The 25,159-nt window shown below is 47.5% G+C and overlaps 1 protein-coding gene across 9 annotated transcripts in view; it reads left to right on the top strand.

Moving 5' to 3' along the window:
* AP1B1 (adaptor related protein complex 1 subunit beta 1) overlaps positions 1-25,159 on the top strand; it is a 79,898-nt gene that overhangs the window by 12,789 nt on the left and 41,950 nt on the right. For 6 of the 9 annotated variants that reach the window (XM_078848964.1, XM_073313034.2, XM_073313029.2 and 3 more), the window contains 3 exons: positions 9,676-9,738; positions 14,363-14,468; positions 24,701-24,836. In XM_078848964.1, the coding sequence (XP_078705090.1) occupies positions 9,702-9,738; positions 14,363-14,468; positions 24,701-24,836 (279 nt within the window). In that variant the 5' untranslated portion in view covers positions 9,676-9,701. The other 3 variants (XM_073313030.2, XM_073313031.2, XM_073313033.2) reach the window with 3 other exon arrangements.

Genomic DNA, 25,159 nt, shown 5'->3' on the forward strand with positions numbered 1-25,159 from the left:
TGGGCAAGGAATGAGACTTCTCATGATCGTGTGGAAAACAGAGTTGGACTTGTCCCTTGTATAGACCCATTGACCTCAGCTGAGCTTCTCCAGGCATAAATTTGGCTTATTGTCAGCTTTCTGAGTGCTGTTGTGGTCTTCTCCACGTGCCACTGGAACATTGCACTCAGTGACTGCCTTCAGTCCAGCAGCGGAGACATGAGCTGGAAAATTGCCGATTGGATCCAACAGCAGAGCACTAGTTTGGAAGATTAAATACCCTGTGTGTTTACTCTGTGACAGATAACAGTACTAAAGAATTAGTGATGGCAGAAAATTGGCACAATCCCACTGTCTGCTAGTGGAATTTGAGTACTAGAAGCTTGCTTTCTGCTGAAGCTGGGTTCTTACCCTGGTTACCTTCTAGGATTCAGATGGCTTGTCAGATGCTTGTCAGATGTGGCCAAGCGAGTGTAATTTATTTCCCTCCCATCCAAAGACTTCCATAACTGCAGGATCTAGTGCAGCTGTTCCTTGATCTGAGGGTTTGCCTGGCTTGGCCTCTGGCTGATTGGTACTGCAGTGCTTTAGATACACTTAGATAGACGCTACATATTTGTGGGGTGTTGGCTTTTCCTTTGGTGCCTGCCCTTTAACTTGTCTTTAAAGGCACAGATGTCAGTGAGGCCTAGTAGGCCATATTATCTGTATTGTGGTAGCAGCTTGGATGTCGCACGCACATAGTACTAGACAGTTCCTTCCCCAAAATGTTTATGGTCTATGTAGATAAGTCAAAGGATTGCAAGGGAAACTGAGGCACAGAACTTTAATGTGACTTGCCGCAGGTCAGTGGCAGAACCAGGATTCCACTTTCAATTTTTTGCTGTGTCTAGTGTGCTAGGAAAGCCTCTTTACAAGCAGTCTGATAATTGTATTTGGATGGAGACTAAACACCGTCTTGATTGTCCTCAGATGCTCACTTTTCTCCAACTCCTTTCCACTCCTTCTCTGGAAGGTCAGCACTATAATCATTAAAATCTCGACATGGTCCACCATAAGCTCTGTTAAAGGACTAGCTATTTAGGTTAGAGCCATTTATTCAGCAGAGTGTATAGAGTGAAACCAGAGCTTGTGGTTTGTGCTGCAACCATCACGTGGTTCCCACCCCCCACTTGTGGCTTCTGTTTAGCATTGCTCATACTCTGGGTGTCCCAGAGCATTTAACAGAGCATTGAGTTACCTACTGCGGCTGTTGCCACCACTGGGGATCCGGTTCAGCAGGAGTTCTTGCAGCTTGTGACATTACAGCCTGTTTATTAAAGAAACTGTTTTAACAGGGCGCTGGACTTATCAATTGCTGTCATAGGAAAGGACTTCTAATTTGCATCTGGGCAGCCAGTAATGGGTAGAAGGAACCTCTGGCTTCTCGGGACTGGCTTACCTGCATCGTTAAACTTGGTGTGGTGCATTGACTCCCGGGATTCCTGACTTCATATTTTAGCGAGTTCAAATAGTCTGTACCGATTCTTAGGTCAAAGTTGTGCTGTCAGTTTTGATGCTTGGCTGCTTCGCTTCAAACACTTTTCCCTCGCTGAGTTGAGAGTCTTAAAACCTTCTAAAGGTTTCTGGGAAAGAAAAGACTGTAGGTCCACAAAAATTAGTTGCTTTAGGGTTCGGGGTCACTTTGTTGCCATCTGAAGGCCCTGTGTGTAGTGGGTCTAAGAAAAGAAGTGTAACTGCAGAACCCAGAGCATGCGTCCGGAGAAATGGCCAAAATCAGAATAGACCCGACGTGACTTCCTCTTTTGGAAGTGGCAGAAGAGGAGGAAGAATGGGTCATGATATGTAGATAGAACAAAGCCAAGCAAAAGAGGTTGCACACATAGAATGGTCAGGATTCTGGTATCAATGCTATCTGTTTCCTCAGCTCGCGCTCTCGCTCACTCAATATTTGATCAACACCTGAATTTTCTAAAGACATCTGCCAATTGCCAAGGCTTCTTCAGTGGTTTTGGTAGATTGGAATTCCTTTACCAAAAAAATCTCTCCCTTGGCTTGCTGGTTTCCTCAATCTGGGTAGGAGTGATGGGGGAACACAGCAATCTTAGGAAGAATGGCCAGCAGTTAGAGCACTAGGGCTTTGAAGACCCAGGTTCAATTCCCTGCTCCACCCAGACTTCCTGTGTGATCTTGGGCAAATCCGTTAGCCTCTATGTGCCTCAGTTTTGTAGAATGGAGATGATACTTCCCTATCTCACAGGGGTGTGTGAGGATAAATACATTAGATTGTAAAACACTTTGAGATCTACTGATGAAAACATCCTATATAACATATTTCTATATATAGGATTTCTATATAACATCCTATTCCATGCATCTGATGAAGTGAGCTGTAGCTCACGAGAGCTTATGCTCAAATAAATTGGTTAGTCTCTAAGGTGCCACAAGTACTCCTGTTCTTTTTTCAGTTAACATAGTGAATCTTCTCCACTGCCTTGGCGAACACATTCTACACACTGCCGTCTGCACTAAGAAATTTCCCCACACTCATTGCCTGCTCCTAGTTTTGGGCCATGCCCAGTGAGAGTCTTGTGGAGTTTACTTTCATTAGGGTTATATAAACATCTTTCCTGATTGTTCCACCGAATGCCTTGTTACCAGGGTCCCTCCCCTCTTCCCATGATAGAGTTTACAGGACTGGAGGTACAGCCACAGAATCCTTTGATATGGACCCGCATCCCGTTTGTTTTCCCAGCCGCTGCCAGATGCTGAGCTAATGGCTTTATATTTCTATCCACTACTTACGGAGTTTGGAGTCTGTGGAAGGGGTCTGGTATCCCACGCTGCAGTAAAACCAATCTATTCTCCAGCCTGCAGCTGGGAAGCCAAAAGCAAGATCACAGCATCTGATTCCAATCTGTTCATGCTTGCTCTGAAAACGGCCTGTTTCAGGATCTTGCACTCTCCTTCCCTTTCAGTATTTCTGCCCCTCTTTGCCTCTGCCAAGGTTCAAGTGAAAAAGAAAACATTAGGAGATATGGTTTGAGACTCCCCCATCCAGCTAACTCCTCTTCACACTTGAACCTTATTGAATAAACTATTGATAAAATCCCAGTGTTGGCACCTTGGAGTTCAAGGGGTCCATAAGGATGCAATGGATCTTAAAATGGTGGTTTGCTCTCCATTTGAGATCAGATTAAAGGTTGGATATGAAAGCATGCACTGCAATATCTGAGAGCTGGGAGACCAGGAAGCAGGAGGGAGCTAGCTGCTTTAGTTAGTGACATGACAGCCCCAGGTACTAGCCCAGGGGTGGCCAACCTTTGGCTCCAGAGCCACATGCGGCTCGTCAGAAGTTACTATGCGGCTCCTTGTATAGGCACCGATTCTGGGGCTGAAGCTACAGGCGCCAACTTTCCCATGTGCCGGGGGGTGCTTTGCCACAGGCCCTGCCCCCACCCCACCCCTTTCTGCCCCCTCCCCTGAACCTGCCATGCCCTCGTTCCTCCCTGCCCCAGCCTCCTACACTCCTCGAAACAGCTGATCAGCAGGTGTGGGGAGGGAGGGGGAGGTGCTGATTGGCAGGGCTGCCTGTGGGCAGGAGGCACTGGAAGCGGGGCGGGTGGGAGAAGCTGATGTGGGGCTGCTGACATATTACTGTGGCTCTTTGGTAATGTACATTGGTAAATTCTCGCTCCTCTTCAGGGTCAGGTTGGCCACCCCTCTACTAGCCAAATAGTTCTTGCCCGAGACACTAGGAATCATTCTTGGCGACTCTGTTCTGTTTCGGTATACTGGCTGTTAGTGCATGATTCCTCTGACCTGGACCACTTAGCCATAGTTGTGGCAAAATTCCTCCTCCTTTTGTGTGTCTGATCCCTTGTATTACACACAGTCCCTATGCCTATGGCTCTTTAATGGAGTGTCTGGCACTTCCTGTGTTTCTTACAGGGTCAGATCAGTGGTCCATCTCGTCTCCAACATGGGATTGTACCAGCTGTTTCACAGGAAGGGACAAAAAGTTCTCGAGAAGGCAGTTATGTTGCTCTGCAGCTTATTTTGAAGCAAGGATGATAATGTAAGACTATATAGCTCTCGTGTGATAAGAGCAGTGTAGTCTTATGCTGACAGAGGCATTGCAGCAAATCCTCCCTATTGTCATACTGCAAAGAATAGGGTATCTGCAATAAGATGCTGCAGCATAATCTGGAAGCTAAGTGCAATTCATTGGTGAGGTTGACATTCTGTCCTCAGTTACTGAGTAACTCTGCGGAAGAACAGGTCTCAGAGTAGCAGCTGGGTTAGTCTGTATCTGCAAAAAGAAAAGGAGGACTTTGACACCTTAGAGACGCACCAATTTATTTGAGCATAAGCTTTCGTGAGCTACAACTCACTTCATGTTAGTCTCTAAGGTGCCACAAGTACTCCTTTTCTTTCTGCAGAAGAAGACACTGATTAAATCCAAGAGAAGTTGGAGTACAAATAATCTTTTCCTTCCTTTAAACTCATAAAAGCAAGGACATCTGGAAAGGTAAATGTCCAGTCTTACCCTTCAAGAGACAGAGTAATAGCTTTGTGTGGTGTATTCAGGTATGTCTGTGCTGCAGTTAGACACCCATGGCTGGCCTGTGCCAGCTGACTCGGGCTCCTAAAACTTCAGATAAGGGGCTATTTAACTGGGGCTAGGTGTTCGTGCTTGGGCTGCAGCCTGAGCTCTGGGACCTTCCCACCTCAGAGTCCTAGAGCCTAGCCTGAACATCTGCACCACAGGTGAATAGCCCCTTAGCTCAAGCCCCTTGAGCCTGAGTCAGCTGGCACTTGTCAGCCGTGGCTGTCTAACTGCAGTGTACGGATGTCTAAGGGATTGAGCAGCCGGCCATGTGAGCTTCACCATCCAGGTACAAGCAAATGAATTAGGATTACATTGTGGCAGCCTTCTCTGAATATTCTTTGTAACAGCTTTGCCCCCTACTAGTTTAAAAAGACATAACTAACAACAATAATAAAAAACCCCTCTTCCTGTGTTGTTTTTGTGGCTGAAATACAAGACTGTGTGTTGGGACACCTAGGTTCTCTTCCCAGTTTTGCTACTTTGCACTGCCACTTCCCTGCTGTGTGCCTTTTTTTCCCCTCACTTATAAAACAGGTGATTTCTTACCTACTTCACAGGGAGGATGGGCCTTAATTCATTAATGTCTGTAAAGCTCTTTACACTTTTCCAGATGGATGCTGCTGTCTAAATTCAAGAGATTATTAGCCTCTTAAAAGTGGGCAGGGGGAGGGGGGGATGTAGAGCCTGATTCTTTCTTATTGTAAAGCCCCTTATTGTGTTTAAAAAGAAACAGGCCCCTAATACGTCACATCTGGCTTTGTTTCTTCCTTGTTCCCCTCTTAGCTTGGACAGTGAAACTAACCCGGTCAGTTCTTCCCTGTTGGTGATGCTTGGGTTTCCAACACTGAAGTTTACTACTTGGGGAATTTTGTGTCATTGCGCGTGCGCAGAATTCATGCCCCCCACAGATTTCTTTGCTTCCCTGCAGAAAAATGACTTCTGGCAGGAAAGCAAAGGGAAGCTGCAAGAGCAGTCATGTGCCCCTTCCTGGTAGTGCAGGCAGGTCGGTTCGGGTGCCTATAGCAGCTGGTAGAGGCATAAATCAAGGCTCCTTTACATTGCCAGAGTGGTGTAAAGGACAGTATGGCCTTATAAATGCTTATGGTGCTTTAGTGATTAGAACTGAGGAAATTTTTTCAGTCCAAAAATTTAGACATCAAAATGTGCTCCATGAACTGTTCGCTACTGACCTTTCTGGGAATGGGCGACGGGATGGATCACTTGATGATTCCCTGTTCTGTTCATTCCCTCTAGGGCACTTGGCATTGGCTGCTGTTGGAAGACAGGATACTGGGCTAGATGAACCTTTGGTCTGACCCAATACTACCATTCTTATGAGACCAGTGTGATTATATTGTGGTGTTTTGATAAAATATGCATAAATATTGCAGAATTTTAAAATGCGTGCAGAATTTTTTAAATTTTTTGGTGCAGAATTCCCCCAGGAATAGAAGTTACACTTAGAAGTCATGTTTAAATTTGAAAAAGGAAAATCCTGGGGGAAAATGTATTAATAAAAACTTTTTTTTTGGGGGTGTGTGTGTGTGTAACCAACCTAATTTGACAGTGCCTTCTGAAGTTCTGCTTATCTAGTATATTGAGGGACTCCTGAATGTCCATGTTACATGGTTTCAGAGTAGCAGCCGTGTTAGTCTGTATCCGCAAAAAGATAAGGAGGACTTGTGGCACCTTCGAGACTAACAAAGAGCTCATTCTTAATCTTGTTAGTCTCTAAGGTGCCACAAGTACTCCTTTTCTTTTTGTAGATACAGACTAACATGGCTGCTACTCTGAAATTTATTTGAGCATAAGCTTTTGTGAGCTACAGCTCACTTCATCAGATGCATGCAGTGGAAAATACAGTGGGGAGATTTATATACACAGCGAACATGAAACAATGGGTGTTACCATACACACTGTAACGAGAGTGATCAGGTAAGGTGAGCTATTACCAGCAGGAGAGGAGAAAAAAAACCAAAACCCTTTTGTAGTGATGATCAAGGTGGGCCATTTCCAGCAGTTGACAAGAACGTGTGAGGAATGGGGGGGAGCGGGGGAATAAACATGAGGAAATAGTTATACTTTGTGTAATGACCCATCCACTCCCAGTCTTTATTCAAGCCTAAGTTAATTGTATCCAGTTTGCAAATTAATTCCAATTCAGCAGTCTCTCGTTGGAGTCTGTTTTTGAAGTTTTTTGTTGAAGAATTGCAACTTTTAGGTCTATAGTCGAGTGACCAAAGAGCTTGAAGTGTTCTCCGACTGGTTTTTGAATGTTATAATTCTTGACATCTGATTTGTGTCCATTTATTCTTTTACGTTGAGACTGTCCAGTTTGGCCAATGTACATGGCAGAGGGGCATTGCTGGCACATGATGGCATAGATCACATTGGTAGATGTGCAGGTGAACGAGCCTCTGATAGTGTGGCTGATGTTATTAGGCCCTATGATGGTGTCCCTGAATAGATATGTGGACAGAGTTGGCAACGGGCTTTGTTGCAAGGATAGGTTCCTGGGTTAGTGGTTCTGTTGTGTGGTGTATGGTTGCTGGTGAGTATTTGCTTCAGGTTGGGAGGCTGTCTGTAAGCAAGGACTGGCCTGTCTCCCAAGATCTGTGAGAGTGATGGGTCATCCTTCAGGATACGTTGTAGATCCTTGATGATGTGTTGGAGAGGTTTTAGTTGGGGGCTGAAGGTGATGGCTAGTGGCGTTCTTGTTATTGTCTTTGTTGGGCCTGTCCTGTAGTAGGTGACTTCTCGGTACTCTTCTGGCTCTGTCAGTCTGTTTCTTCACTTCAGCAGGTGGGTATTGCAGTCTTAAGAACACTTGATAGAGATCTTGTAGGTGTTTGTCTCTGTCTGAGGGGTTGGAGCAAATGTGATTGTATCGTAGAGCTTGGCTGTGGACAATGGATCGTGTAGTGTGATCTGGATGAAAGCTGGAGGTATGTAGGCAGGCACAGTGGTCAGTAGGCTTCCAGTGTAGGGTGGTGTTTACGTGACCGTCGCTTATTAGCACTGTTGTGTCCAGGAAGTAGATCTCTTGTGTGGACTGGTCCAGCCTGAGGTTGATGGGATGGAAATTGTTGAAATCATGGTTGAATTACTCAAGGGCTTCTTTTCCATGGGTCCAGATGATGTCATCAATGTAGCACAAGGTAGAGTAGGGGCATTAGGGGAAGAGAGCTAAGGAAGCGTTCTAAGTCAGCCATAAAAATGTTGGCATGCTGTGGGGCCATGCGGGTACCCATAGCAGTGTCGCTGATTTGAAGGTATACATTGTCCTCACCCATAACTACTTCACATTTGGGGACAAAGTCACAAAGTTCAGCCACCAGGTTTGCCGTGACATTATCGGGGATAGTGTTCTTGACGGTTTGTAGTCCATCTTTGTGTGGAATGTTGGTGTAGAGGGCTTCTACATCCACAGTGGCCAGGATGGTGTTTTCAGGAAGATCACCGATAGATTGTAATTTCCTCAGGAAGTCAGTGGTGTCTCGAAGATAGCTGGGAGTGCTGGTAGCATAGGGCCTGAGGAGGGAGTCTACATAGCCAGACAATCCTGCTGTCAGGGTGCCACTGCCTGAGATGATGGGGCGTCCAGGATTTCCAGGTTTATGGATCTTGGGTAGCAGATAGAATACCCCTGCTCGGGGTGTGTCTGTGCGGATTTGATCTTGTGCTTTTTCCGGGAGTTTCTTGAGCAAATGCTGTAGTTTCTTTTGGTAACCCTCAGTGGGATCAGAGGGTACATGGTTAACTCTCAATTGAAGGGTTAGTAAAATACCTCAGAAAAAGACACAAATCTGGAACTTCCCAACCAACCTTCTAAAAAGGCCATCCACTGCATAGATATTGGACTCCTGCGGAGTGCCAGACTGTAAAGCTTACCTCAGCTGCTAGGGATTATATAATATGGACTAAAGCACTTGGTTCAAACAAGTACTATATGTTTGAACTTAAAGGAACAGCGCTTGAGAATTGGTGCCTAGTGTTGGTGACATGGAAAAGGACCATGTCTTGTGAATACATAGAGTATGGAGGTGAAGACTTGCACTATGTTCTGAGCTGCAATTATTCCCTTACATTTACCCTAGAGGGACTAGTTTCTTGGGACTAGTTTCATCATCAGTTTTGCCTTGTTCCTCCTCTCTTCTGAGAACCACTTCCTATGTGGGGTAGGAGAAGGGCTCAGTGTGCGTCTTCACTGGAATAAAACTTTCTTCCTGGAATGAAGTTAGTATTGCTCTACTCAAGCTACTTTTGGTTAGTCCCCAGCAAAACTGTTGCTCCCCCCCCTTCACGTTCTGCTCCGAGACTGGTTTGGCTAATGTGCCCCATAAAGCTTTGCAATGCAGCAGTTTGTCTAAGAGCCCCAGGTTGTGTTTTGTTCATGAAAAGTGCTGACATGGCAGCACTGGATGCAGAAATGCTTATTTGTTCACAGAATAAACAAAGCAAAGGCAGTACAAACTTCCCTCCACAATGCCCCGCTGATGTGCCCGCACGCTCAACTGGGGGGAGGGGATCATCATGTTAGAGATGAGAGGGGGAGTTGAATCTCTTCAGTCCAGACCTCTGAGGCTTTTGATAAGAGCCAGTTAATACCAGTTGGGATGGACTGTGTGGTGGACATCTCCCCATCACCACTGCCCAGTCACTGCAGAACTGCAAGCTGGTATTGAGGCTTGGTCACTATTGAGGTACATTGGATTTGAACCAGGGAGGCAGCAGTGATTACCATCCAGTCCAGCTGGAGAGCCACCAAAATGAGCCAGCTGGGATAATGACACATTAGCTTTCCTTCACTGCCCTTTTGGCTGGTGGGGGGAATACACTGCGACCTACCTCACTGACCCTCCTCTGGGGGTTAGGAGTACCTAGGCACCCTGCCGTGTGTGTGTCTCCCTGTCCCTGCGTGTGCAAGTCCTCATTGCTTTTCCTGAGGGAGAGCAGAGTTTCTTTCCCCTTGTTTTTTCCCTCCCAGTGCTTCCTCTGCTGTTGCTGGTTCAGCAGAAAAGGAAGGGGGTTATCCAAGTGTCAGCATTTTGTGTGTATGTGTCTCTCTCTCTCTCTCTCCTCAGAGACGCACTACAAACCAGGGACCAAAATGACAGACTCCAAGTACTTCACCACCACAAAGAAAGGTAACGGTGAATGCGCGGGCTGCTTTACCCATGCTTCTGAACATCTCTCCTTGCCCTCTCAGCTGTTCCCGAGGAGGATGCCTCTGCATGGGCTTGTTAGCACAAGTCCTGATCACTTCCACAATGAGGGGTGGGTCTGACTCTGTGCCCAAATTGGGGAACCTCCAAAATCCTGATAATTAGCAATTGCCCACACCCCACTTTAGCATTCTTTGCCATCCTAAAGACAGCTGAAGATTGACACAGAAGGAATTTTTAGTAACAGGAACTGTGTAGTATGAAATGGGGGAAAGAAACTAGTTAATGGTTAAAAGCTTTTAATAACTCTGTTCCTGCTTGCATGCAGTGTGCTAAGCTAGATGACTAGCATATGTGCAGTTCTCTCCCATCCTTTGAGCGAGAGCTGCAGGATCTCCATTTTGTGAACAGGCGAAGGAGCACTGTGCATGCAGGTGGGGTTGGTAACTTGCTCATTAGTTGCAGACAAAATTACCCATCATTCAGGCTTCCAAACCCCTGATGGATTCCAGATAATATTCTAGCTCCCAGGCTGCTGGGTGGCAAAAACAGTTTGTCACTCAGACTCATTGGCCTGGCAGTGAACCAAGACAAGCCTTTTAACTGTTTTATCAGCTTTTGCAGCTTAGTGACACCCATCAGTGCAGCTGTCAGACTGGCCCTTGCAGGTGGCCTGTTTCTTTAATGCACTTGTTAAAATGGTTTGGCGGAAAATCCCAATAGGCCTGAAACCTTCGCTAACCACTGAAGCAGCAGTGCAGGTGGCTCTCGGGGTGCTAAATTTAAGTATCTGCCAAACCAAGGAAATAATGTAAATGAGTGGAGTCATAGTGTCTTGCTGTTCAGTCCCCTCCACCAGAGGCTGTAGTTACCCCTTGTCAGTGAAAGGGGGGAAGGTTGAGTTAAAAAGAGGGCTTGGGAGGTTAGCTGTGATCCCAGCAAAACATTGATGGCAACAAAACAGCCCTCTACCCTGTCACATCATTGCTGTGACAACAGCATATTCTTTCTGTTGCTGTGCATATGTTCGTATCTAGTGCATATGACTGCACCGTTTGGTGACGGTGGAGGTGTGGGGACAATGGTGTGTCCGTGTCCTCTGACTCTGAATTTTGAGTCAATGGACTGTGGGGCCACAATGAATTTTCTAGATCACACCCCACTGGAGCCCTCTTCCACACGCCTAATCCAATCCCTGTCCCCACTTTCCATCCTATAGAGTTTGGCAAAACGTGTCACTCTTTGCTGAAGAATGAGCTGGCAGAGATACCACAGGACCAAGAGCACATGGTGCTGTCAGGCTGGGTTGGATGCGTGGGAAAATATAGACTTGTATCCTTGCTACTTTTGCCACCTGTCAGCTAGTACCAGTGTGTGGCTCTATGAGAGATGGACAGCTAATCAGAAATGAATGGTCTAGCAACCTTAGCCAGACCACTGCACTTATCCATGTAAGAACCGAGCATGTTGCCTTGGAAACTCCACTCCTTCAAAACTGTGGAGGAGAGTGTGAGCTGGCACCCAGCAAACCATTGGCAACCATCTCCTGCCTTAGTCTGGGGACTGTGTTCTCAGAATACGCTTGGTGTCTGTGTAGGACTGGCGTGCTCTGATCATGTGGGGGGTGTTTCTGCTACTGGAGAAAAGCCTTAGCCATAATTATGACTTAGGGCTGACTCAGGAAGAGTGGGTTCAAGCTTTGCAGAATTTACCAGACAAGTAGTAATTGTGGGGGAGGGATAGCTCAGTGGTTTGAGCATTGGCCTGCTAAACCCAGGGTTGTGAGTTCAATCCTTGAGGGGGCCATTTAGGGATCTGGGGCAAAAATTGGGGATTAGGCCTGCTTTGAGCAGGGGGTTGGACTAGATGACCTCTTGAGGTCCCTTCCAACCCTGATATTCTACGATTCTATGACCTAATTCAGCTGAGGATAGGTTGGATGGGCATTGACACTCAGGGATAACACCTTGTTAGAAAGTCCAGCCTCCTATAGTTGCTGGGATATGAGAGATTCTGGGATACACACCACAGTGCTGTCTGCCAGACAGACTCGGGCAGCCAGTGCTGTGACAGGTCAGGTTCAGAAGGTGTTCTTAACATGATCCCTAGAAATGTTTTTATTATAATGAGAACTTGAATTCTGCAATAATTGATGGCATAGTGCTTTCCCCTACCAGCCCTCATCTGTTCATAGATTCTTTCGACTGGTGAATGGATTTTTCATGCCTTGCCTGGTTTGTAGCCATCGTGCAGTTAGATTTTTATCTGCTCACCTCTGTTTCCATTTCTGAATAACTGGGATAATATCTCTTGCACAAAGATGTTGATGCTTAATTCCCTAATGTGCTTTGAGATCCCTAGATAGTTGGTGCTAAAGAAACACACAGATTTGTAGAAGCCACAGTGAAATTTCAACACCTTTTCAATTCCCTTCTGAAAGTGCTGGCAGTTCCCATTTCTGGATACACAAAACAACACCGATCAAAGAGTTACTGTGTGTTGTGTATTTCAGTGAGCTGAAGGGGAAGGTCAGTGAAGAGCTACCCATTGGCTATTGCCAAGTTCCCCCTTGCAGATCCTCTCTTTGTAGAAGAAGTGCCAGGCCTGATTCATAGATTGGAGGGCCAGAAAGGATCATTGTGATAATCTAGTCTCACCTCCTGTATAATGCAGGCCAGAGAACAGCGCCACAATAATTCCTGGTTTAGCAGATCTTTAAAAACAAAAGTCTAAACTTGATTTAAAAATTGACAGTGATAGAGAATCCACCACAACCTTTGGTAAATTGTTCCAAGGGTTTGTTGCCGGCACCCATGACCCTCCTGGTGGCCACCACTCCTGGTCCTCTAGTTGATATTGAGGCCAGTCAACTGTACAGAATCGTTTTAATTGGCTCTTAGTCATCGGATCCGCACCAAATACCTTCCAGTTTGCTAGAATGCACTCTAGGGGCGTACACCGTGCCCTAACCTCTGAGCTCTGTCCCTGTCCCATACCTACAGGGTAACTCTGGGCGTCCCCAGGTTCCAACAGAGCATATAATCCGGATATCCAAGGGACCGGTTCTTCACCGCCGTCCTGTAGCTGCTCCTCCCTCACGTCTAAGGGACCGGTTCTTCACCGCTGTCCACAACAGCTTCTCCACTATATGAGTGCGTTGCACCGTTGTGCCCTCTGGGGTCGATCAAATTGCGTCTCCTCCGAGGCCCCCGATGAACTCACCGGTGCGCGCTGGGCGTCGGTTCTCGCCGCAATCCTCGACCTCCAGGAGGGGTCCGGGCAAGGCTAAATTGCAGCCTCGAGCCCACCCAGGGACGCCAAAAGCTGTTGCCGGCACCCAGTGCCGAGAGGCTGAACAACAGCTTGAGTGGTTCGTTACCCGGTGTGCTACACCCAATAATCACAACGGGGTGGAGAAGCAGAAAAGTTTATTTGCAGCTGCAAAAAGGTACAGGGAGAATAAAATCTCAAATCCTGCACAACAGAGCAGGAAGTTACACAGGCTTTTATACATCCTTTTTCCCAGCATACTTATCCAATAGCAAGCTGCTCCAAGTATCCATATAGCCAGCCAATCCAGTTCCCAGCTAGTTCCCTGATTCTCTGTATCATTTGTTAAACTATACATAAAGCTGCTTTATTCAGCATTGTTCTTCCATATCTCCCCTGTTTGGCCTTGCTTAGTTTCAGGCAGTCTGACTCTGCAACATACTGTTGCAGATTCTCAGCATAACTGCTGTGTGTGCCTCCAGGCGGGGGGGCCAAGGACACTTGGGCCTAGCACGCAGAGCTGCTGCGAGTGCCTCCAGGCAGGGGGGGGGGGGGGGGGGGGCAAGGACACCGGGGCCTAGTGTGAGGGGGCTTCATCGACACTTGTGGTCTTCCATCCCCTCGAGTTACCTAGTGGCCATGCCCCAGTGTTCCCAACAGGTTGATTACCCTCTCTGTTAAAAATGTGTACCTTGTTTCCAGTCTGAATTTGTCTCGCTTCAACTGCAACAGGATCTTGTTATATTCCCCCCTCTACTCCTTCCTCCTTTGTGTTGATTTTGCTTCCAGCTAGGTGCCTCTCCTTTTGGATCCCATTGACATTGATTCTGAGCTAGCCAGTAGGGAACTGGCAAATGCAAGCTGTGCTCTCTCTGAGCGCACAGATTCTGAGGCAGTCCCAGACTGGGCAGCTATCGAGCCCAAACCTTAAACTCTCATCCCATGAGCTGGTTAGTGCATTGTGTTCCCACTCCAGTGGGCCCGTCTGCTTTCTGCCAAGTTATTGTAAACTCTTGTTGGCCCAGGCGGTGTAGAGTACCTGATGGGAGAGAGTAGCTTGGCTATGGATGTGTTCCTGGCTAAGACCATTACCTAATGTGGCATCTTGAGATGTTACTCTACTGACTGGGCTCCCTTGCCAGCCTGGGTCGAAGAGAGCTATTTGCCTTCATTTAATAGAAACAGGCAAGCAATTGCTTTTAATTCCTGTGGGTAATTGAAATGGAGCATTCATCTAAGTAGCTGACTGTACCTTTCTACCAAAACCTGCTGCTTGCCCCAATCTGTCCAGGGCAGGGAATGTTAACTCCTCAATTTCTTTCGCCCTCTTCTCCAGGGGAGATCTTTGAGTTGAAGGCAGAGTTGAACAGCGACAAGAAGGAGAAGAAGAAAGAGGCAGTGAAGAAGGTGATCGCATCCATGACCGTTGGCAAAGATGTCAGGTGCGCTGCCATGCACAGGGTGGAGATGCTTTTGGGATGCCATCTATTGCTGTAGGATTGGGAGTGCCCAAACTATACCCAGCTGCAGGGATGCACTGGCAGTGTGCCCAGAACCAGAGAGCTGCACCTAATGCGTGTTAAACTAGTAGATTATAGCAGCCCATGTAAACTACAGGTCCCAACAACAAAGCTCCTTGGATCGAGACCAAATGTTGCATAATGGAGCCTATGGCTTCTTGAGATCTGCCTCCATTTCCATGACAGAAGGCTCCTTTTGGCTCTGTGGGTTGGTCTGTATGTCAGCTACCCTTTTGTCTTGTGTGAGAGCTGGGTGAGAGTTTGCCTGTCACTGCAGCCTCTGCTCTGAAAGATGAATGTTATATTCAGGTCAAGTAGCCTATCAGCCGGCAAGCTTGACTTCTTTTTAGTAAAGAGAAAAGGAGGACTTGTGGCACCTTAGAGACTAACCAATTTATTTGAGCATGAGCTTTCGTGAGCTACAGCTCACTTCATCGGATGCATTCTGAGCTGTAGCTCACGAAAGCTTATGCTCAAATAAATGTTAGTCTCTAAGGTGCCACAAGTCCTCCTTTTCTCTTTGCAGATACAGACTAACACGGCTGCTATTCTGAAACTTGTTTTTAGTAGTAGTCTAGCTAACGGAGGACTGGGCTGGTTTCCAGATAAGTTTATAGAAATTATTGCTGCTTTCTTAAATTCCACCTGTTGGGGGGGGGGGGGGGAAGCAAACAAGCCTCTTTTGGCAGAGGACAGATATCTTTGTTTCATAGATCTTGTTATGATGATCCAAGAATAAAATATTAAGCTGAGCTCTTCCGTTTTCCTCTCCCTTTTACCCCATCAGGTAGTTGTGTTAAAGAAATATGGCCTGCCTCCCTATGGTGCTTACCCCAAATGGTGCTTCTGCCCCTTCCTCTATTCAGAGTGGTGACCCTAGTCTCTCGCACATCCATATGCACCTTTTAAAAAGGATGCATTCAAGATTGAGAGAGATCAACTTCTAGGTTTAGCTAGTAACTGTACAACTGCCTAACAGCCTTCATTATTAAATCTGTGCTTTACGAAGGTGGCTAAAATTCTGTTCCCATTCTACAGATGTGGGAAACAGGCACAGAATGTTTAAGTGACTTGTCTAGTCTTGCACACTGAGTCAGTAGCAGAGCTGTGACTAGAACCCAAGGGTCAGGACACAGGTCAGGGCTCCAAGCACCATTAGTTTACATGGCACTTCCCATAGACCTGTTCTGTGCCATGAAGAGCTCCCAAAGTAAAACAAGATAGGTCAGTGCAAGACCCAGGAGGACAGTCTAGGAGAGTGAGGAGGGTGGATCTGGAGGAGCAGGATGTACGGATAGGATGGAGGGTTCCTGGCATGGGGGAGCACAATGATAGAAGGCACAAAATACAGAAAGGGGGGCAAAGGATGTGTCTGTGTGAAGTAAGGTGAGGCGCATAGGGAGCAGGTGTCTGTAGCCAGAGTCTGATCCGTACATCTAACCAGAGTGAAGTTTCTGTGAGGTATGAGATAAGTAATGACTGATCCCTCAGAAGGGAAGCAACCTTGACACACACATGCAGAGTAGGGTTTCAAGCAGAATCCATTTGAGTTCAGGGGAAGGCTGGGAGCCTCAAAGTCATAGATTCTGGAACTTCGTCAAGTGTTAGAGATTAAGTCAACTGAAGAAAAATATTTAATGTTTGAGCACTTTGAAGATCCTTTTCCCATGCTCGTGAAGGGTTCTGCTTTCTAACAGCTCTGTTGCGCCTCATCAAATGGCTGGGAAGTATCAGGACAATGGTAGCTTCAGGGTCCATTCCCATCAATGGACAGCATGACCGCGATTTAAGAGAGGCTTTAAACACAGTAAATATTTACTGTCTGGCAGATAATTAATCACTGCTATATTCCATATGTATGTGTTCCCCCTTGACTGATCCTTGATGTAACACCCACCCAGAGGTGAACGTAAGCCGGTATGCCCTGGTACGGCGTACCAGTAAGGGCTGGTGCGACATACCAGGCCCAGCTTTCCCAGACGGCAATTTAAAGCCCTGGAGTAGTGGCGCCGGGGCTCCACTGTGGTAGCGGCAGCTGGAGCCTGGGCCCTTTAAATTGCCCCCGAGCCCCACGGCTCCCAGCCTCCTCTGCAGCTGGCAGCTCGGGGGTGATTTGAAGGGCCCCGGGCTCCTAGCCACCACTACTGCAACTGGAGCCCTGGCCCTTTAAATCAAGATTTAAAGGGCCCAGGGATTTAAGGCCCTGCTGCTTCTGGTTACGGCCACGCCCTCTGCTCAGGACTCCTGCGTACCGATAAGTCCTCTAACTTACTTTCACCCCTGCACCCACCCCCGCATATTGCATCGTATTGTTATTAGAATCATAGAAGCATAGGGTTGGAAGAGACCTCAGGAGGTCATCTAGTCCATCCCCCGCTCAAAACAGGACCAACCCCAAATAAACCATCCCAGCCAGGGCTTTGTCAAGCCGGGCCTTAAAAATCTCTAAGGATGAAGATGCCACCACCTCCCTAGGTAACCCATTGCAGTGCTTCACCACCCTCCTAGTGAAATAGTGTTTCCTAATATCCAACCTAGACCTCCCCCACTGCAACTTGAGACCATTTTGCTGCTTGTTTTGTCATCTGCCACCACTGGGAACAGCCGAGCTCCAGCCTCTTTGGAACCCCCCTTCAGGTAACTGAAGGCTGCTATCAAATCCCCCCTCACTCTTCTCTTCTGCAGACTAAACAAGCCCAGTTCCCTCAGCCTCTCCTCATAAGTCATGTGCCCCAGCCCCCTAATCATTTTCGTTGCCCTCTGCCGGACTCTTTCCAATTTGTCCACATCCCTTCAGTAGTGGGGGGGACCAAAACTGGACGTAGTACTCCAGATGTGGCCTCACCAGTGCCGAATAGAGGGAAATAATCACTTCCCTCGATCTGCTGGCAATGCTGCTAATACAGCCCAATGTGCCATTGGCCTTCTTGGCAACAAGGGCACACTGCTGACTCATATTCAGCTTCTTGTCCACTGTAATCCCCAGGTCCTTTTCTGAAGAACTGCTGCTTAGCCAGTCGATTCCCAGCTTGTAGCGGTGCATGGGATTCTTCCTTCCTAAGTGCAGAACTCTGCACTTGTACTTCTTGAATCTCATCAGATTTCTTTTGTCCCAATCCTCCAATGTGTCTAGGTCACTCTGGACCCTATCCCTACCCTCTAGCTTATCTACCTCTCCCCCCAGCTTAGTGTCATCAGCGAACTTACTGAGGGTGCAATTAACCCCATCATCCAGATCATTAATAAAGATGTTGAACAAAACCAGCCCCAGGACCGACCCCTGGAGCACTCTGCTTGATAGCAGCTGCCAACTAGACGTGGAGCCATTGATCACTACCCATTGAGCCCAACAATCTAGCCAGCTTTCTATCCACTTTGAAGATGCTCTTACATCTATTCCTAGCAATCCTTCTTCCCGGAACAACCTCTCATGGTCGAAAAATCCAAAGCACTCTCTCCAACACCACCTATGTAACCACGCCTTCACCTCCACAATTTGAAGGAAAAGGCCCAGGTAGGGACCGTCAACAGGGAGTATGGACGAGAACATGACTTGTGCCTCAAACTCCTTTATCCTTCTTCCCAGAGCCACATAGTCTGCAGTGATACACTCAAGGTCATTCTTGGCAGTATCATTGGTGCCCACGTGGAGAAGGAGGAAGGGGTAGAGGTCCGAGGTCTTGATCAGTCTCAGCAAACAGTCCATTACATCCTGGATTCTAACTCCAGGCAAGCAGCACACTTCTCGAGTCTCCCGGTCTGGTCGGCAGATAGACGTCTCCCTTAGGAGGGAGTCCCCGGCCACCACCACCCGTCTCCTCCTCTTGGGAGTGGTGGGCATGGAACCCCCATCCCCAGGACAATGCATTCAATGGATTTGCTGGGGTATGCATGTTAGCTTAAAACAATGAGAGAACTGGCCAAGTAGACAGGTTTTTGAGAGAGTTAGGTGTCTGAGTCTTTTTTTTTTCTAAACTCTGCCCAGATTCAATCCTGAATTGTTCTAGCCTCATTCTGCTATAGACTTGGTGGCCTAACAAGCTTTTTTAGATGTAACATCGTTGCAAGGGAAGACTCACTAACAATCAAGTGGATCTGGGCTCTGCTGCAGCAATAGCAAAAGCTGAGTTTGTGTCCATTCATCCAGCTCTGATGCTGTCAATGGGCTCTTACACAGGGCTATTACTCCATACAACTTACCTTGCATACTGCAGCTCTAGAATATTTTAACTCATTCACTAGGATCAGCCCTGTGATTTAGAAAAATAGACTTCTTTTCTGGCTGCACTCTGCTAGGAAACTGTTACAGCTCTGGAATTCAGTGCTGTCCTTGTGAAACTGTGTTCCTGATAAGAAGGGTACTGTGTAAAGGGAAGTGTCTGCTGTCTCGCTTTTTCTGTTCTGTCTTTGATGCAATGAAGTTTCCCTTCAACACTGTGGAAAGCTGTGACTATACAATCTTTTTGACTGAGCGTCCTGTCATGTCTGAACAGCCATTGGATGATTACTTGTGGTGCAGGTACTTTGTTCAGCTCATAGAGTTTAGCTCTTAAAAGAATTTACTCTTCACTATGAAATTGGCTGTGTTGAAGCATGGTTGCTCAACATGGCTGCAGGTGGAGGAAAAGCAAGTCTCCGCACTTACCCGGAGTCGCATACAGTTTTTAAAAGAACCATGGTTATGTCTACAGTACAAAATTATTTCAAAATTATTCTATTTGAATTTTTGGAAGTGATTTTATACATTGGGTCTTGTGTGTCCCCACTAAAGCGCGTGAATTCGGCGGTGTGTGTCCTCAGTACTGAGGCTAGCATTGAATGTCAGAGCGGTGCACTGTGGGTAGCTATCCCACAGTCCCTGCCGCCCAGTGGAATTGTGGGTTAAGCTCCCAGTGCATGATGGGGCAGAAACATTCTCGCGGGTGTTCCTGGGTGTGTGTCGTCAGTCGCTCCTCCCTCCATGAAAGCTACGGCAGACAATCGTTTCGTGCCTTTTTGGCATGCAGACGCCATGCTGCTTTCAGCAGATGGTGCAGTACGGTGCACTGCTTCTCTCCTGATAATATGAATCCACCTCGCATTTCCTCTCGTCTTTCTATGTAATTCCTATAAGTATCTACTCTTTCTCTTCCTCATTGACTGCTTCCACTGCCAACTCTGCTCGGTCATCGTGAACTGAGCAGCACAGCTTCTGCTGCCAGCTCTGCTCTCCTGCTCTTGCCGCGCTACCGAGCTTCTCCATGTTGTCTGTCCTGGGCTCCCGCCGCCGTGAAAGCCACAGAAGACAACCATTTCCTGCCTTTTTTCGGCTATCGTGAACTGAACAGCACCTCTTCCGCTGCCACTCTGCTCTTCTACGTTTCGCGTCCATTTTCCAGGATTACCCATGCAGGCGCCATAGCGTGGCAAGCAAGGAGCCCGCTCAGATCTCTGCTGCAGTTTTGACCATTGTAAATACCTCACACATTATCCAGCAGTGTGTGCAGTACCTGCAAAACCGGGCGAGGAAGCGACGACAGCGCGATTACTATACTGATGAGGACATGGACACAGACGTTCCTAGAAGCACGGCATGTGGCGATTGGGAGATCATGGTGGCATTGGGCCAGGTTCATGCTGTGGAACGCCGATTCTGGGCCTGGGAAACAAGCACAGACTGGTGGGACAGCATAGTGTTGCAGGTATGGGATGATTTCCAGTGGCTGCGAAACTCTTGTATACGTAGGGCCACTTTCATGGAACTTTGACTTGCTGTCCCCTGGCCTGAAGCGCAAAGACACCAAAACGAGAGCAGCTCTCACAGTTGAGAAGTAAGTGGCCATAGCTCTGTGGAAACTTGCAACGCCCAGTCAGTCAGGAATCAGTTTGGAGTGGGCAAATCTACTGTGGGGGCTGCTGTGATGCAAGTAGCCAATGCAGTCATTGACCAGCTGCTATCAAGGGTAGTGACTTTGGGAAATGTGCAGATCATTGTGAATGGTTTTAATGCGCTGGGGTTCCCTAACTGCAGCGGGGCAATAGACGGAACGCATATCCCTATCTTGGCCCCGGAACAGCGGGGCGGCCAGCACATAAACTGAAAGGGGTACTTTTCAGTGGTGCTGCAAGCACTGGTGGATCACAAGGGATGTTTCACCGACCTCAACGTGGGATGGCCGGGAAAGGCGCATGATCGCATCTTCCGGAACTCTGGTCTGTTTGAACAGCTGCAGGAAGGGACTTACTTCCCAGACCAGAAAATTACTGTTGGGGATGTTGAAATGCCTATAGTTATCCTTGGGGACCCAGCCTACCCCTTAATGCCATGGCTCATGAAGCCATACACAGGCCCCCTGGACAGTAGTAAGGAGCAGTTCAACTATAGGCTGAGCAAGTGCAGAATGGTGGTAGAATGCGCTTTTGGACATTTGAAAGCACACTGGCGCAGTTTACTGACTAGGTTATATCTCAGCATAACCAATATTCCAATTATAATTGCTGCTTGTTGTGTGCTCCACAATATCTGTGAGAGTAAGGGGGAGACGTTTACGGCGGGGTGGGAGGTTGAAACAACTCACTTGGCAACCAATTTCACACAGCCAGACAACAGGGCTATTAGAAGAGCGCAGCAGGGCGTGCTGCGCCTCAGAGAAGCTTTGAAAGCTGGTTTCATGACTGGCCAGGGTACGGTGTGACAGTTTTTCTCTTGAAGTTACCCACTCTCTATATGTATGTATGAAAGGAACTAAAGTCACAATTGCTTAAAACCATTCTTTATTATTTGTTGCACAACACATTGAGAGAAATCAGAAGGTAGATCAGGGGAGGAGCGGGGGTATTGGGTTAGGGAAATGGAGGAGGAGGGAAGAACAAGTCCAGAAACCAAATCAAAATTTCGGATATTCCAGATTTCTGCTGCTTGTGCAGCCCTCTGGGGTTGAGTGTGAGGGTCCCCGTAACCTCCCCGCCCGTGTTCTTGGGCACCTGGGTGAGGAGGCTAGGGAACTTGGGGAGGAGGGAGGGCGGTCATACAGGGGCTGCAGTGGTGGTCTGTGGTCTTGCTGCCTTTCCCGCATTAGATCCACCATACAGTGGAGCATGTCAGTTTGCTCCCCCATGAGCTTGACCACAGCATCCTGCCTGCTCTCATCGCACGCGTCCCTCCTCTCTTCGTGTTCATGTAACGCTTTACGGGACTCCGCAATTGTTTGTCTCCATGCATTCAGCTGGGCCCTATCAGTGCGGGAGGACTTCATGAGCTCGAGGAACATGTCGTCCCGAGTTCATTTTTTCCGCCTTCTAATCTGGACCAGCCTCTGGGAAGGAGTAGATGGGGCCGCGTTGAAACATCTGCACCTGTGGGAGGAGAAAGAGGGAGGGTCGTATTTTAAAAGATACATTTTAGAGAGCAAAGGGGACACTCTTTCTCAGTGAAACAGGCAATTCACAGTACGCAGCACATGTTCTTTCTGTACAAGGTCGCATCTTGCCTCTTATACTGAAGTGCCTGCCACTTTGGTGTGAGTAAGCCACCACACGCGGCCGGGCAACAGAATTCAGCTTGCAGGCAGCCATGCTAAGCCCTAGGGGCATGCGGGGTTCTGCTTCTTCCGCATTCATTTCAATGATTTCAAACTGCCAAGCCCCATTTCCCATAGCAAGCAAAGCCTGGTGGATTTGCCATATAAAAGGAGGGCATGCAGGCTCTCTGGGATGATCGCTTCATACAACACCCCCTGCCCCCGCACCCACCACATGGCTGTGATGAGGCTCTGAACAGGGATGGAGCTCTTTAAACTAAACACTAACAGCCCAGCGTGGCTGGGTTTTCCCCCACTCCCCACTGTGTGGCTCCGATCAGGCTCTCACTCACCAGAAGTGCCTTCTCCAGGCTCATGGTCCGGGAGCCCGCCTTGGGAGTGGGGGAGGCTGTTGGCTCCAGCGTTAAGAATAGTTCCTGGCTAGGGGGGAAAACAGATTCCCCACTTGCCGCCTGTGCACTGTCATCGTCGTCCTCCTCCTCCTCCGTGTCCTCCAATAACTCATCCTCCTCGCTCCGTGCAACTCCCCCCTTGCAGGTGTCCACGGACAGTGGTGGGGTAGTAGTGGCGTCACCCCCCATAATTGCATGCAGCTCATGGTAGAAGCGGCATGTATGGGGCTGTAACCCAGAGCGCCCGTTCGCCTCCCTGGCTTTTTGGTACGCTTGCCTGAGCTCCTTGATTTTTGTACAACACCGTTCTGTGTCCCTGGAGTAGGCTCTTTCCATCATGGCCCTGGAGACTTTAGCGTACGTATTCGCGTTTCTTTTTTTGGAACATAGTTCTGCCATAACAGATTCATCTCCCCAGCGTGCGATGAGATCCAGTACCTCCCGTTCGGACCATGCTGGAGCTAGTCTGCAAATCCGGGACTGCGTGGTCGCCTGCGATGGTGGACTCTGCACGGTCACCTGTGATGGTGGACTGTGCTGATGGTGACCAAACAGGAAATTTAAATTCCCGGGGCTTTTACTGCCTACCTGGCTAGTGCATCGGAGTTGAGTGTTGTCCAGAGCGGTCACAAGGGAGCATTCTGGGATAGCTCCCGGAGACCAATAATGTCGAATTGCGTCCCCAGTACCTTTAACCCGAAACTGCGATCTTGATTTTAGCACTACTCCACTTGCCGAGGTGGAGTACAAAAATCGGATTAAAGAGCCCTTTACATTGAAAAAAACAGTTTGGTCGTGTGGACAGAATCCGTTTTATTTTGAATTAACTCTGCTAATTCCAAAATAACTGTTTACTGTAGACCAGGCCATAGTCCACAACGCAGCTTTAACCTGGTCAGTTTCATAGTGTAGACTTATTCTAATTGCTGGAGTTACTGATAAATGGTTTTCTGGATTTCTTTTATTTCAGAACATCAAACAAATTTTTAGGGGAAGGGGGGTAAAAGAAGGGGAAATGGCTACTGAATATAAAAGTGAGGACAAAGTCCCAGAATGAAACAACAAATACTTTAAAAAGGGAGACTGCCAATGAACAAGTCTCTAAAGGGAATAGCTGCTAAGCAGTTAGCCTGGAGCCTAGTAGAGAAAGCACAGAGGTCGAACAAGGAGTTTGGCTTTAAATAGAGGACAAAGTATGTATTTGATATCTACTCTCTTCTGTATGTGCTACAGAGCTGTGTAGCTGTCTGAAGATGATCTGAGGGAGATTCCAAAAGCCACTAATAAAGAGTTTCCTTGGCTATCTTACGTAAAATTGATGTAGGTTTCTTTAATTTAGTGTTCAGAGTAACAGCCGTGTTAGTCTGTATTCGCAAAAAGAAAAGGAGTACTTGTGGCACCTTAGAGACTAACCAATTTATTTCAGCATAAGCTTTCGTGAGCTACAGCTCACTTCATCGGATGCATAAAGTGGAAAGTGTAGAAGATCTTTTTATACACACAGAGCATGAAAAAATACCTCTCCCCACCCCACTCTCCTGCTGGTAACCTATTTCCCCTTGTTTTTTCCTACCCCCCAGACGTTCTTGTTAAACCCTGGATTTGTGCTGGAAATGGCCCACCTTGATTATCATACACATTGTAAGGAGAGTGGTCACTTTAGATAAGCTATTACCAGCAGGTGAGTGGGGCGGGGGAGGTATTTTTTCATGCTTTGTGTGTATAAAAAGATCTTCTACACTTTCCACTTTATGCATCCGATGAGGTGAGCTGTAGCTCACGAAAGCTCATGCTCAAATAAATTGGTTAGTCTCTAAGGTGCCACAGGTACTCCTTTTCTTTTTAATTTAGTGAAGGTCTATTAAGACTGGATCAGCTTTCAAGTAATTGGAAAACCAACTTTGCAACCAAAATTCCAGGGTAGAGCATTCTGGGGTGCGGAAGATGACCCCACGCTTTATCCGTTAGGGACTGCTTTGTTGAACTTATGTTTGTGGAGATCCATGAAGAAATCCAGATGTTGGAATAGCTCCTTCAGAGAAATCAATGGAGTCTCACACTTAGGTACAGAAAAGGTTTTGGAAATACTGTGGCAGCTGGGAAGGCCAGAGAAGGTGATATGTGACTGGGTACATGCATGCCTCTGATTATAGAAATAAAAGTTGAACATGCCTCAGCTAACTCTCGCCTTCCCTTGTCTGAGTCGCAGTGGGATAGTTTATGCTGACACTCTGTGTTTCAGTGCACTCTTCCCAGATGTGGTGAACTGTATGCAGACCGATAACCTAGAGCTGAAGAAGCTGGTCTACCTGTACCTGATGAATTATGCCAAGAGCCAGCCAGACATGGCCATTATGGCTGTCAACACCTTCGTAAAGGTGAGATGGGAGTGCTGCTTACGGTGGCAATGTATACCCGTGTTGTGGAGGGCTCAAGCTTGGTTTGCCATGTGTATCCAGAACCTAAATCATTTAGCAAAGACCCTGACTGAACTTCCACTCCTCCTCCTCAATGAGCTTAGTATTGCTCTTCTAGGGGAGGAGGAAACGGGACACCCATCGCCCAGTCCACCCTTACTTGTGCACCGTATTCCTTCAGTCCTGGGCTTCCCTTTTCACTACTCCACCTAAGAACTTAATCCTGACCTGGCAGGATCTCCCTATGAGTGGGAGTTCAGTCTCCATGTTCATTGAGTGTTCCC

This window comes from Lepidochelys kempii, chromosome 15, assembly GCF_965140285.1.
Source record: "Lepidochelys kempii isolate rLepKem1 chromosome 15, rLepKem1.hap1, whole genome shotgun sequence".
Lineage (NCBI taxonomy): Eukaryota > Metazoa > Chordata > Testudines > Cheloniidae > Lepidochelys > Lepidochelys kempii.